This window comes from Labeo rohita, chromosome 15 (genome assembly GCF_022985175.1).
Source record: "Labeo rohita strain BAU-BD-2019 chromosome 15, IGBB_LRoh.1.0, whole genome shotgun sequence".
In the NCBI taxonomy this organism is placed as follows: domain Eukaryota; kingdom Metazoa; phylum Chordata; class Actinopteri; order Cypriniformes; family Cyprinidae; genus Labeo; species Labeo rohita.
The window spans coordinates 36,966,659-36,981,863 of record NC_066883.1 but is presented as its reverse complement, the minus strand read 5'-3'; the positions used below and the strand labels follow the sequence as shown (position 1 = coordinate 36,981,863).

General features: G+C 30.3%; 1 protein-coding gene across 2 annotated transcripts in view; it reads left to right on the top strand.

Moving 5' to 3' along the window:
* Positions 1–2,215: 2,215 nt before the first annotated feature.
* LOC127177364 (uncharacterized protein DDB_G0271670) overlaps positions 2,216–15,205 on the top strand; it is a 23,762-nt gene continuing 10,772 nt past the window's right edge. Inside the window, exons 1-13 of one of the 2 annotated variants that reach the window (XM_051129618.1) lie at positions 2,216–2,502; positions 4,058–4,161; positions 4,264–4,365; positions 4,832–4,894; positions 7,979–8,048; positions 10,069–10,145; positions 10,302–10,418; positions 10,504–10,614; positions 12,696–12,800; positions 13,160–13,204; positions 13,353–13,422; positions 14,791–14,912; positions 15,065–15,172. In XM_051129618.1, the coding sequence (XP_050985575.1) occupies positions 2,481–2,502; positions 4,058–4,161; positions 4,264–4,365; positions 4,832–4,894; positions 7,979–8,048; positions 10,069–10,145; positions 10,302–10,418; positions 10,504–10,614; positions 12,696–12,800; positions 13,160–13,204; positions 13,353–13,422; positions 14,791–14,912; positions 15,065–15,172 (1,116 nt within the window). In that variant the 5' untranslated portion in view covers positions 2,216–2,480. Of the gene's footprint in view, positions 2,503–4,057; positions 4,162–4,263; positions 4,366–4,831; positions 4,895–7,978; positions 8,049–10,068; positions 10,146–10,301; positions 10,419–10,503; positions 10,615–12,695; positions 12,801–13,159; positions 13,205–13,352; positions 13,423–14,790; positions 14,913–15,061; positions 15,173–15,205 lie in introns of both variants that reach the window. The other variant, XM_051129616.1, reaches the window with a different exon arrangement.

Sequence of the window (15,205 nt, the reverse complement as noted above, 5' to 3'; positions counted from 1 at the left end):
AATAATAATAAATAAAAGTAATCAAATATAATAAAAAAAGAAAATGTTGATGTTAATAATTATATAACAACAACAACAATTATTATTATTATTACTAGTACTACTATTACAATTATTATTCATTTGAGCTAAAAAATTGTAACATAAAAATTAACACATGACAAAAAAACTAAATGATGGTTGTTCTTGCTGTTGTTATTATTATTATTTTAAGCTAAAAATATGCTAAATAATACAACAAAAATAACTGCTGTTATTATTATTATGATTATTATTTTAAGCTAAAAATAAGCTATAAAAATATAAACACAAACAAGTATATTATTATTATTATTATTATTATTATTATTATTATTAATTTTAAGCTAAAATATCATAATAAAAAAGTAATAAAATATAATAAGAAATAAAATGTTGATGTTAATAATTATTGTATAACAGCAACAACAACTATTATTATTATTAAGTAAAAATATTCTGCATAAAAAAATTAACTGATTAATGATAATGATTAATTAATGATAATAAAAACAAAATGACGGTTAGTCTTGCTGTTGTTATTTATTATTATTTTAAGCTAAAAAATAAGCTGTAAATAATTGTAAGTAGTTGTTATTATTGTTATTATTATTAATATTAATTTTAAGCAAATAAAATCCTGAATAAAAATAATAAAATATAATTAAAAAAATTAAACGTTGATGTTAATAATTATTATATAACAACAACAACTATTATTATTATTTATTATTATTATTATTATTATTATTATTATCACTAGTACTAGTATTACAATTATTATTAATTTAAGCTAAAAATATTCAACGTAAAAAATAGCATATGATAAAAACAAAATAATGGTTGTTGCTGTTGTTGTTGTTATTATTATTATTATTATTAATTTAAGCTAAAAATATGCTAAATAATACAACAAAAAATAACTGCTGTTATTATTATTATTATTTTAATCTAAAAAAAAGCTATACAAATATAACAACAAGTATATTATTATTATTATTATTTTTTAAGCTAAAATGTGCTAAATAAAAATACAACAAAAACTGCTGTTATTGCTTTTTTTTAAGATAAAATAATGTAATTGTTTTAAACTAGAAATATACTGAAAAAAATGAAAACAAACATTATTATTATTATTATTATTATTATTATTATAAGCTATAAGAATAGCATTAGAGTCAACAAATGAATAAAAATTTGTTTATTTGATGGGACTGCCAAAGTGCTTATTTTGTTCAAAATTGAATTCAAATGCAAAACAACTGTATTTACATCTATGATCCCCAGACATTGAGGTTGATGTTTCTTCTAGTTCATTTAGCAAGTTGGAAATGGGGGTTCATTGCATTGTGCAATACAGTATTTTGCTAATTGCATGCAGTAAATTATATTTATAGAAATACTAAGGTACTATGCTATTCTACATACAGCCTTACTGTTGCATGTGAAGCATACTGTTTAACATACTAATTAGAAAAAAACAACAATAGGCACTAGAGTGTAAACAGTGCAGTATTAATTAGCAAGCTAGTGCTTTATTGTGCATTTTAAGCACTGAACAACACGCATTACTAATAATGTAAATATAATTTTTTTCTTTTTCATATTAGAACCTGAAATCGCTGTATTCGCACAGGTAAAATGTCATCCAACGCGTTTATACACATAAATGAGAGGCATTTGAGCTGTGATAACCCAGTTCAAGGATTTAGTTGCAACATCATGGAAAAATATTACATCATGACACAGAGTCTGATGATTCTGCTTAGTCACTTTGAGTCAGCAGTTTGACATGTGATATTTGACATTATGTTAAGTTTTATTGTTTATATGTACGCAGAAACTGTTTAATTCCGCATAATATGATCTGTAATGTTTTAGCACCAGAATACAAGTGATATTAGAACTGCATGACATTTTGCATGACAAAAATGTATTTAAGAATGTGTTGCAGGCGGGTTTACACGTATAAACCTTACAATCACTGTCAAATCAGCTTTGAACTTTTTACACTTGTTTATAGACACACTACAAGAGGAGACAAACACACACACACCCTCTTGGTGTTTACAAAGGGCGTGAGAAACATCAAGCCCTGCTGTTACGAGTAAGATTAAGTGCTATTGAAAGGGTTTAATCAGTGTATTAAAACCGAATGACAAACGGCTTTAAAACATGAGGAGGAGCAGGTCTTGCCTGTGTGTGGGTTTCTCTAAGGCTTGCTTCATAAATATGTAATAGATCTAACTTGGTGCAAGAGAGTGTCCATGCTCGTAGGTTTATTAATATTAATAAAACAGTGTTTATTCAACAGCCTCGTTAGAGCCGCTCAGCGAACCTTAGGGTTTAATTAATATTCATGAGCCGGAATAGCGGAAGTCGCCGTTAAGCCCCTCCCCCCAGATACAAAAACACCTGTGTGCTCAGCTGAGCTCGGAGTCGCAGACGCACCCGACGAGCCGATGGAGTCCGGGCGGATTTCAGGTAATTCATCTGTGGAAAAGTCAATGTCAAGTCGAATGACAAAACGAAATGAAAGGAAAGAGGAATAGAGTATCTGCAGTGCTTTTGTTCATAAGTTTGAAGACAAACACGTTTATTTATTTTATTTTTTTTTTTTTTTTGTAATAATAACTACATTAAAAATAAATTGTATTCAGTTTGAACTGTTTATTCAACTATTCAAAGATTCAGATCTATATTGATTTTATACACCATTAATTTACACTGAGAGAGTTTGAGCTTGAGTTTTCATAAGCAATATACATTATATAAGCTAGTTATCAAATTCTTTCTACTTTGGCATACAGTTGAAATGGTGTTTATAATTATAGTTTTGTCTTTGTAAATGTTAAATAATGTTTGATCTATAATTAGAAGTATTTACAATGTGGCGACCGAATATTATTCAAATGCATGGTGATGTAAACTTTTTTGTTTGTTGTTTTAAAGCAAAATTTACATTAATTACAACTGACACAGAAGAAAATCCAGAACATTAACCTGTAATTAAAAATATATTTATATTTATTAACGTATACACCACCAAGTTTTTGAACAGTAAGATTTAATGTTTTTTTTTTTTTTTTAAAGAAGTCTTTTCTGCTCACCAAGCCTGTATTTATTTGATCCAAAGTGCAGCAAAAACAGTAAAATTTTGAATATTTTTACTATTTAAAAAACTGTTTTATATTCAAATATATTTTAAAATGTAATTTATATCTGTGGTTTCAAAGCTGAATTTTTAGCATCATTACTTCTGTCACATGATCCTTCAGAAATCATATTTAATCATACTAATGTTCTTATTTGCTGCTCAAAAAACATTTATTATTATTATTATGTTGAAACAGCTGAGTACAAGTTTTTTCAGGTTTCTTTGATGAATAGAAAGTTTAAAAATAGCATTTATCTGAAATTGAACATTATAAATGTCTTTACCATCACTTTTGATCAATTTAAAGCATCCTTGCTAAATAAAAGTATTAATTTCTATCATTTCTTTCCCAAAAATAAATAAATAAATATGCTGACTCCAAGCTTTTGAATGGTGTAGTGTATAATGTTACAAAAACTTTTTATTTCTCATCAAAGAATCCTGAAAAAAATGTACTCAACTGTTTTAAATATTGATAATAATAATAACAAAATTTTCTTGAACAGCAAATCATTAGAATGATTTCTGAAGGGTCATGTGACACTGAAGACTGGAGCAATAATGCTGAAAATTCAGCTTTGATCACAGGAATAAATTACATTTAAAAATATATTCAAATAGAAAGCAGTTATTTTAAATAGTAAAAATATTTCTGATTTTTAGTTTCTACTGTTTTTGCTGTACTTTGGATCGAAAAAATGCAGGCTTAAAAAAAACATTAAAAATCTTACTGTTCAAAAACCCTTGACTGGTAGTGTATATATATTGTTATTTTATGAATAAATATATAATTATAATAAATGTAATATTTCATTTGACGATTGCACCTGTAAAGGAAATTTTAAATTTTAATCTAATCTTTTTTAAACTGCACGTGTGCAGCTGCGGACTCGGAGCGCCGGAATGAACTGGAGGAAGGGGGCGTGGCCTGTTCCGTGATCGTGTGTGACATTGATCCAAAAGTCCCAGGTGTAAAAGATGGAAAGGTAGGAACATTTATTCAAGCTTAGTACTTATATGCATCACAATGACGCAATTTCTCTTTCCATTTCCATCCTGTGAAAGTATATTAACGCACATTTCTTCAGAACGACCCCTGGTCATGTGACAGCTCTGCATCTTCCTCCGACAGTGAGGATGATGATAAAAACAAGAAGAAGAAGAAAAAGCTAAAGAAGAAAAGAAGCAAGGTAGTTAAATTGCAAAACAAGAACGGGCCCAGTAGCGAACCCTGTGGCATCCCACTCATTCCACCGGCTTAATTAGAGCTTAACGAGCACATGAATTAACCTTTTACTGCATGTTAATTTTAGAGAAGGAACTGTGCAGATCTTGCCAACTTGCTATTGTATATAGCTTTGAAATAAATGCGTAAATGTAACTGATATTTGACATGCAGACAAATGTTTTATTGCATGCTGGACATGCATTTAAGTACAAAACAGAGACGAAAAGCATGATTGTTAGACCGTTTTCTGAATGCATAACCTCACAAGTGTTTTTCAACATTTGGAGAAAAGAATTTTCTTCTTATGCAATTAGGGAAGAAGGCTGGAACAAACACACACACACACACCCATATAAAACCATTTATAAAACTAGTTCATGCAGGCTTGTATTCAGGTTGTGCAATAACTCTGTCACTTCCTTGCACAGAAGTGCAGCTCATCTTCTTCATCATCATCTTCCTCCTCATCCTCGGACAGTGACAGCAGTGAGGTGAGCAGGTTGCATATTTAACTATTTTTGCAGTGTGGCAGCTAGTGCATGTGAATTACTATAGTAAATGCAAATCAGAGCTTAAAGTGTTTGGGCAATCTGTATTTCTCACACGTACTGAGGAGCTGAAAGTGCCACAGTCTGCTGTGTTTTAGTGTAGAGATTTGTACTCTCTGTTAAACGTAACCCAGAATGCACCTGTGCTTTACAACGCTGCCAATCAGAGCGACTGAGTTCACCAAATCAGCTTTAAGCATTCATAAACACACACATCACCTGCGGTTATATGGGGAAGTTCAGCTTTGCCTTGATTGTTTTTTGAAAGAAACATTAAAGCAATAACAGGAACAGACTGTTTAACCAGTTTCTAGACTGATTTGCATTCTTCTGATGATTAGACGAAAAAAAAATGTTTTCTTTCCTTTGTTTTGCTTATGTTGTTTTAAATTCATGACTTTATTTATTTATTTGTTTGTTTATTTATTTTTTAACTTTTATTTCAGAGGATATGGATATCAGGGAGGAAAGGGATGTTTTATTTTATATTTTATATTTTATTTTATTTCAGAGAATAGGGATATTTTTGTTTTGTTTTGTTTTATTTCACTTTATTTTATTGGATAGGTTTTTATTTTATTTTATTTTATTTTATTTTATTTTATCATTTTATTATTTTATTTTATTTTATTTTATTTTATCTTTTATTTCAAATAATATGGATATTAGGGAGGAAAGGGATGTTTTATTTTATATTTTATTTTATTCCAGAGGATAGGGATATTTTTGTTTTGTTTTATTTTATTTCACTTTATTTTATTGGATAGGTTTTTATTTTATTTTATTTTATTTTATTTTATTTTATTTTATTTTATTTTATTTTATTTTATTTTATTTTATTATTTTATTTTATTTTATCTTTTATTTCAAATAATATGGATATTAGGGAGGAAAGGGATGTTTTATTTTATATTTTATTTTATTCCAGAGGATAGGGATATTTTTGTTTTGTTTTATGTTACTTTATTTTATTGGATAGGGGTTCTTTATTTTATTTTATTATTTTATTTGAGTGAATAGGGATAAGAATTTATTTTAGTTTGTGGATAGGTGTCATGATTCCTTGTCTTGGGTTTGTGGACTGTTATTTTGAAGTATTCTTGTTCCCCATTGTTTCTGTTTTCCCTTGTTCCTTTGCCCATCTTGTTTTCTTGGTGATTGATTAGCTCCTCCCCATGTTACCTCGTTATCCTGTCTATGTAAACACCTGTGTTTGCCATGGTTCTTTGTTGTTCCTGTATGGCTGCTTTGTGTGCCCATGTCCTGCCTCGACCACACATAACAGAGGAGCGGAGGATCCAGATGCAGCAGACATTTATTTAAACAAAACACAAAGTAAATCCAGGCATGGACTCAGGGCAAAAGACAAGGCTGGACATGGGCACACAAAGCAGCCATACAGGAACAACACCAGACAAAGAATGCAAGAATGCAAACAGAGGTGTTTACATAGACAGGATAACGAGGTAACATGGAGAGGAGCTAATCAATCACCAGGCAAACTAACAAGATGGGTAAAGGAACAAGGGAAAACAGAAGCAATGTGGAACAAGAATACTTCCACAAGTAAGAATAGAGTCCACAAAACCAAGACAGGGAAACAGAGACCAGAATCATGACAATAGGTATTTTATTTTGTTTTATTGTTTTAATTTAGTTGATAGGGATATTTTTATTTTATTGGATAGGGATTTATTTTATTTTATTTTATTTTATTTCATTTTATTTTATTTGATAGGGATTTTAATTCATGTTTCATATTTAATATTTCATATTTTATTTTATTATTTTATTTGAGTGAATAGGGATAGAAATTTATTTTAGTTAGTGGATAGGAATTTTATTTTAATTTAGTTGATGGGGATATTTTTATTTTATTGGATAGGGATTTTATTTCAGATTTCATATTTTATTTTATTTTATTTTATTTTTATTTGAGTGAATAGGGGTAAGAGTTTGTTTTAGTTAGTGGATAGGTATTTTATTTTATTTTGTTTTATTTTATTTTAGTTGATGGGATATTTTTTATTTTATTTTATTTTATTTTATAGGGTTTTTTATTTTATTTTATTTTACTAAAATAGGGATAGGAATTTATTTTAGTTAGTGGATAGGTATTTTATTTTGTTTTGTTATTTTAATTTAGTTGATAGGGATACTTTTATTTTTTTGGATACAGATTTTTTTTATTTTAATTTAGTTTATTTTATTGGATAGGGATTTTATTTCATATTTCGTATTTTATTTTATTATTTTATTTGAGTGAATAGGGGTAAGAGTTTGTTTTAGTTAGTGGATAGGTATTTTATTTTGTTTTATTTTATTTTAGTTGATGGGATATTTTTATTTTATTTTTATTTTATAGGGATTTTTATTGTATTTTATTTTACCAAAATAGGGATAGGAATTTATTTAAGTTAGTGGATAGGTATTTTTTTCTTTTATTATTTTAATTTAGTTGATAGGGATATTTTTATTTTATTATTTTATTTGAGTGAATAGGAATAAGAATTTAATTTAGTTAGTGGATGGGTATTTTATTTAGTTTTTAAATAATTTAATTTAGTTGATAGGGATATTTTTATTTTATTTTATTTTATTTTATTTTATTTTATTTTTTTAAGCTGGACATCCACTATTCAGTTTATATTCTGGAAGAACAGTACGTACTGCTAAACATCTTGTTTTTGCGTTTAATTAAAGAAAGAGATTAATACAGGTTTGGAACAGCATGTGTAGATGAAGACCTGTAGTGTAGAGTTTTGACTTTCGGCTGAACTTTAAATAAAGGCCGTGTTTATTTGCCAGTGTTTTGCTGCAGAGGAAGGAAAGTTGTCTGAGTCACGGCGTGATGAACCGCAGTCACGGCCCGCTTGTGTAAAACAAGATTTGTAGAGTGTGTCCCATGGCTGCTGTCCTAATTATGAAATATGTGTGTTTACAACAAAACAACAACATTTACATCTTCTTCATGACTTATCTGGGTCACGCTCCCAAATTTACTCACTCACGCATTCTCCTCCACAGGATGAAAAGAAGAAAAAGAAGAAAATGAAAATCTGCGAGCTGGCAGAGTCGGGGATTCTAGCAGAGACAGGTAAAACGGATCAGAGGACAGGTGTTTCATTGTGTGTGTGTGTCACTCCAGAGGTAATTTTACTCTATGAAACACCTGTGAGTTTTAGGCCTAAGATAGACAGACATTCACCTAATTTGGACCAGGGTTTGTACAAGGTACTTGAAAAGTGCTGGAATTATTAAAAAAACAATGTATCTATGAAACAAGTGTTTATGTTTTTCAAATAAGCACATATCTAATGCAAAATTCAACAATTTCAAAATCATAATACATTTGTGCTTACTTAAGTTAATGTCATAAAACTAGCAAGCTAAGCCAGTACTGGCAGTGTAATGTAAACATGACTGAAGACGCGAAACAGATGAACCGAATCAATTGAGTGAGTCATTTACGCTTGAACCGTTCCGGTTGATTCAAACTCGTGACTTCGATCATTCATTTCAAGCGATTCACTAGCAGAAACCATATCGAATTAAAAGAGACATTCATTTTTGAATTTCAACATCGTTTGTAATGATTTTAAAAACACGTACTGATCAGTTAAAGCAATAGAATCGTTTGAGTCAAATCAGGACTTTGGAGCGGGTTCGTGAATCATTTCGCGAATCATTTAATTTTGATCGGAACTTTGCGTAATATGATATCGCGAATGATTTCATTCAGATCGGGACTTGTTTGCAGCGAGTTCATGAATCATTTGATTTAGATCGGAACTTTGCGTATCGTGAATCATTTGGTTCAAATCGGAGCGGGTTGTGAATCATTTCTCGTATTGAATGATTTGCTATCCACGCTCCGAGTTCTGATCTGAAATGATGGTTTGCGAATCATTTGATTCAGATCGGAACTTTGTTGATCGCGAATCATTTGATTTAGATCGGAACTTCGCGAATCATTTGATTCAGATAGGGACTGTGCATAGCGAGTCATTTGATTTAGATCAGGACTTTGGACCGGCTTCGCGAATCATTTGATTCAAATCGGAGCGGGTTGTGATTCATTTCTCGAATTGAATGATTCGCTATCCGCGCTCCGAGGTCTGATCTGAAATGATAGTTCGCGAATCATTATTCAGATCCGGACTTCAGAACATGGATCGCGAATCATTTGATTTAAGTCACGACTTTGGAGCGGGTCGGCGAATCGTTTTATTCAGATCGGAACTTTGCTGATCGCGAATCATTTGATTTAGATCCCAACTTCGCGTATCGCGAATCATTTGATTCAGAACGGAACTTTGAGTATTGCAAATCATTTGATTCAAATTGGAGCGGGTTGTGATTCATTTCTTCTTTGAATTGAATGATTTGCTATCCACGCTCCGAGTTCTGATCTGAAATGATGGTTCGCGAATCCTTATTCAGAACCGGACTTCAGAACACGGATCGCGAATCATCTGATTTAGATCGGAGCTTCGCGAATCATTTGATTCAGATAGGGACTGCCGATAGCGAGTCATTTGATTTAGATCAGGACTTTGGACCGGCTTCACGAATCATTTGATTCAAATCGGAGCGGGTTGTGATTCATTTCTCGAATTGAATGATTCGCTATCCGCGACTCCGAGTCCTGATCTGAAATGATGGTTCGCGAATCATTCATAACCATCGTTAATTAGTGGTTACTATGGTTTAACTAGCAAGCATTTGTTGTTTTCTTTCTCTTTTTTTGGAGTAAGGGATGTGTTGCCAGGTTAACAAAAAACAAAACAAACAAAAAAGTAATACATTTACACTTTAGAGGACACATAGGTTAAATTTAAAGATACAGCCTTGCTTTTAATGTATACATTTATAAATAATATATATTTTGTATTGGTATCACACCTGTTGCTGCCAGAATATCAGTCCATTTTAAATGTCATGTGTTGTATTTCTGTTTCTCTTTTTGTTTAAGTTGACATCATTTATTTTATTTTATTTTATTTTGATCTGGACAGTCAGTAGTCGTTGTATTCTTTTGTTATGCGGAAGAACTGCTCATTCTAATCATCTTGTTTTTTCCCACTGGTCTTGTTAAGTCTGTGATGTTTTTTCAGGTCTCGAGGGAAACACTGAATTAACTCCTGCAGGAGAAACTAAAGGAGACGAGGAGAAGAAAAAGAAGAAAGACAAAGTAATTTCTCCCGTTCATTAAGACTGTCTCTGTTGTATTATTTCAATGACCTTACTTTTTTAATCTTCAGGATAATATCTCACATTTTGTTGATTGCCTCAGTTTGCTCGCTTTTTAGTTCATACATTTTGATTAATTTTACCTAATTTTTCCCAGGATGCAGCTGCGATCACTTCAGACAGTGAGAATGAAAAGAAGAAGAAGAAGAAAAAGGAAAAGAAAAAGAAGAAGGATAAGAAAAAGAAGAAAAAGAAGAAGATGAAGAAGAAGAAGGTATAAAGTGCAGAGATATGAAAGTGTTTTACTTTCACCGTATCGGTCTGGAATCTTAAATCTCTGTATCTTCTGTATTTCTTAGGATTCCAGCTCATCTTCCTCTTCTGAAAGCTCATCTTCCTCCTCAGACAGTGAGGATGATCACAAGAAGAAGAAGAAAAAGAAAAGGAAGACCAAGAAGAAGAAGAAGAAGGTACAGCAAGAAGCAATTTTGTGTGATGGTGGAGTTAGTTGTTTTACAGAAGCCTATTTTTATTTACATGGATTAAAAAGTGTATTATTATTTTGTATTTTATTTATTTTTTTGTACATATTTTTTAAGTTTACATCTCGTACTTCATTTTTTTTTTCCTGCCATGAAAATCTCATTTTCATTTAGTTAAGTTGGCTTGAGAACATGTTAATCATGCTAACAACATGCTAATCATGCTAGCAACATGTCAATCATGCTAACAACATGCTAGTAACATGCTAATCGTGTTAGCAACATGCTAGTAACATGCTAATCATTCTAACAACATGCTAGTAATATGCCAAACATGTTAGAAACATGTTAGCCGTGTTAGAAACACGCTAGTAACATGTTAATCATGCTAACAACACTCTAGTAACTTGCGAATTATGCTAGCAACATGTTAATCATGCTAGCAACATGCTAGTAACATGCTAATCATGCTAGCAAACATGCTAATCATGCTAGCAACATGCTAGTAATATGCTAATCATGCTAGCAGCATGCTAGTAACATGCTAATCATGCTAGCAACATGTTAATCATGCTAGCAACATGCTAGTAACATGGTAATCATGCTAACAACATGTCAATCATGCTAACAACATGCTAGTAATATGCTAATCATGTTAGAAACATGCTAACAACATGCTAGTAACATGCTTATCATGCTAGCAGCATGCTAGTAACATGCCAATCATGCTAACAACATGCTAGTAATATGCTAATCATGTTAGAAACATGCTAATAACATGCTAGTAACATGCTAATCGTGTTAGCAAACATGCTAGTAACATGCTGGTAACATGTTAATCATGCTAACAACATGCTAGTAACATGATAATCATGTTAGAAACATGTTAGCAACATGTTAATCATGCTAGCAACATGCTAGTAACATGCTAATCATGCTAGCAACATGCTAGTAACATGCTAATCATGTTAACAACATGGTAGTAATATGCTAATCATGCTAGAAACATGTTAGCCATGTTAGAAACATGCTAGTAACTTGCTAATCATGCTAACAACATTCTAGTAACTTAATAATTCTAGCGAATTATGCTAGCAACATGTTAATCATGCTTGCAACATGCCAATCATGCTAACAACATGCTAGTAATATGCTAATCATGCTAGAAACATGTTAGCCATGTTAGAAACATGCTAGTAACATGCTAATCATGCACGAAACATGCTATCAACATGCTAATCAGGCTAGAAACATGCTAGTAGCTTGCTAATCATGCTAACAACATTCTAGTAACTTGCGAATTATGCTAACAACATGCTAATCATGCTAACAACATTGTAATCAGCCTATAAAAATACAAGCAACAAGCTAATTATGCTAAAACATGTTAACAACATGTTAAATCATGTAAGCAATGTGTTAAATCATGCTAGCTGCTTCCATACTTTTATAACTGCTTCAAACTTTCAGGCTAGGCTTTCTCAAGCCAACTTAAAGTTTGTTCTCAAACTTTACTCATCTAGTTTGACTTGATGTACTAAAATATTTTGTGGCAAAAAAAAAAGAAAGAAAAAAATAACTTATCTTTTTTTTGCCATTTAAAAAAAAAAGACTTTCTTCGTCGCCTTTTTCACTATCACATTTTAGAAATCATAAGAAATTATATATCAGTTCAAAACTTAAAATCTCAAAATTCATCCTTTGAAAGGCATTGTAAAATCAGACATTGCATTACCACGGAAAATTGACATTAAAATCATATTTCAAAATGTTTTCATTCATGAATTATAAAACTTTAAGTCTGGATAGTGCATTTTTATGTCTGTGTTCAAAAATGGGAGACAGTTAAAGGGTTAAATTAAAATGAAAATGGAAAATACAAAAGAAAAACATTTCTATATATTCTATATATATTATAATATTTCTTTTCATATTTTATTCAATTTTTATTTTTTTCTTAGAATTGTGAGGAAAAAACTGAATTGTGACATTAAAAAAAAAAAAATCCCATAGTGGAAACACATTTCCATATTGTTTAATGAAAGTTAAACTTTTCTTTCATCTGTCAGGAATCGAGCAGCTCTTCCTCTGACAGCTCCAGTGACGATGAGAAGAAGAAGAAGAAAAAGAAGAAGAAAGACAAAAAGAAGAAAAAGAAAAAGCAAAAGAAGAAGGTATAGAGCAGCTGGAAGGCTTGTACAGTTCTAGAAATCATCAGATTTGGTGTTTTTCATTAAACAAAGACAAGAAGTCGTAATTAAAGTCAACATGAGACGACGTTACGGATACTGAACTCCAAAATAAACGTGACTGATTTTGATTTTGACATCAGTGTTTAGGAGAAGTTCATCAAAAGAGGAAAGTTTTTGAGGAAATCTCAAAAATGAGTCACAGTAGTCATTATAGTCATTAAGTGAAGTGTGATATTGTCCGACTCTAACAACTGTCTTATTTTTCTCACTGACTGCGGAAACTAGTTGGAGTTCAAAGTTTAAAAATCAAATTCACTAATTGAGCTCATTATAACTTACAGGATTCAGGAGGCGACTCGGCATCAGACGGAGAGAAGGACAAGAAGGTAAGAAGATTAATAATCACACACAACTGAGAAACAGTTGAATTCAGCTGAAGTCTCCACTCGCTCTTGGTTTGATCTTGTTGCCGTCTAAATCTCATGTAAGTGAGTGTGTGTGTAACTCAGACGCTGTTGATCTTCTGTCTGTCAGGAGCTTGAGCTGAAACAGGACGATGGGAAGCTCACAGAGGACGCTTTGACTGCCGCTTCATCTTCATCTGGTGAGCGCTTTAGTTTCTGTTTATTTATTTGTGCAGATTTGAGCATAGTTTAACCCTTTTTTTAGACCTTTTAACTCCTGGGGATTCAGAAATGTTTACCAAGATTCACACAGTCATGGATTTTTTTTTTTTTTTTTAATTATGGTTTGAAAAAGTCGTAAAAATTAATAATATCATAAAAGTCTCATGGAAAGATCTTTAGTAATATAATAATATTTTATTTGAATTAATTTTATTTATTTTATTTCATTTTAGTAATATGATAAATAATAATTTTCTAGTTATGAGTAATGGAAATGTGTTGATTTATACTATATATATATATAAACACATTTTATTTCAGACAATTTCTCATTTAGTTTAACGTGTACTAAAATGTACTAAAAATGTACTAAAATAACTAAAATTAAACAACAACAACAAAAAATAATACATAAAAATAATAAATAATAATAAAAAACAGCAACATAAATAAAATAAAAATAAAAAATAAAACAACATAAATAAAATAGCATAAATATTAAAAAAAAAAAAAGTACCAAATTTATGCAAAAATAAACTGTTTTTGCAATCTGGAAAAGCTTAGCTTAGCTTAGTAGTATGATAAATAATAATTTTCTAGTTATGAGTCAAGGAAATGTATTGATTTATTTTAAGGTTATTAGTTTGTTAATAAAAACATAAAAAATTTCATTACTTGAAATAAAACAAACATTAACTGAAATAACATAAACATTAAAAAAATATTAAACATTAAACATTATAAAAAATATTTAAAAGAAAAAAAGAAATAACATATTTAAAAATATAATAACTAACAAAAATATATATATATATATAATTTATTTTATTTTATTTTATTTTATTTTGACTATTTATGAGCCATTGAAATGTGTTGATCTAAATGTGTATGCAGGGTTAAAACTAAAACCATAAAACAAATGTTTACTTAAGTAAAAAAAATATACCTAAAATATATACCAAAATATAACTAATATACCTATAATATACCTAAAAATACAATAAATGTTAAGTGAAATACAGTTAAATAAAATAAAACTTAAACTTACTTTATTTCATATAGTTTCCAAGGAAACATTTCTCGTTTTTATTTAGTTTAACCTGATGTGATGAAAAACTAAAAATATAAACTGAAATAAAAATAAATTAATTAAATGATTTAGAAATATATATAAAAAATACTAATAAAAACACAAGAAAATTCATAAAACGTTAGCTAAAATAAAAATGGAAAATACAAAAATAAAGATGTGAGGAGCCTGCTTTACTCAGAATAGGCTGAATTGTTGTTTCAAAGCTGTAATGGTGGTCACATGACTCATGAAAGCGACTTCCTGTCCTATGCAGCACTTCCTGCGGAGTCTGCAGGTTTGATCACTGCCAGGGACGACGGTCACGTGTCTGATGACGAGGGTGAAGGAGCCGACGGCAAAAAGAAAGACAAAAAGAAGAAAGTAAAGAAAAAGAAGGTTTGTATCATTAACCTTTAAACTACACTAGTAAAAGTGATTTTACTCTGTGTGAAGGTGACTGATCTCATCTGAACTTTATTAATCAGAACTTTGCTAAACGTGATTTTAATGCACTAAACTCATTTTATCTGACCTCTCTGTCTCAGAAGGAATGCAGTTCATCCTCTTCATCAGACAGTTCTTCAGACAGTGAGGATGACAAGAAGAAGAAAAAGAAGAAGAAGAAGGAGAAGAAAAAGAAAAAGAAGAAAGATAAAGTAAGATTTAAGCCTCATCATAAACAGCTGCAT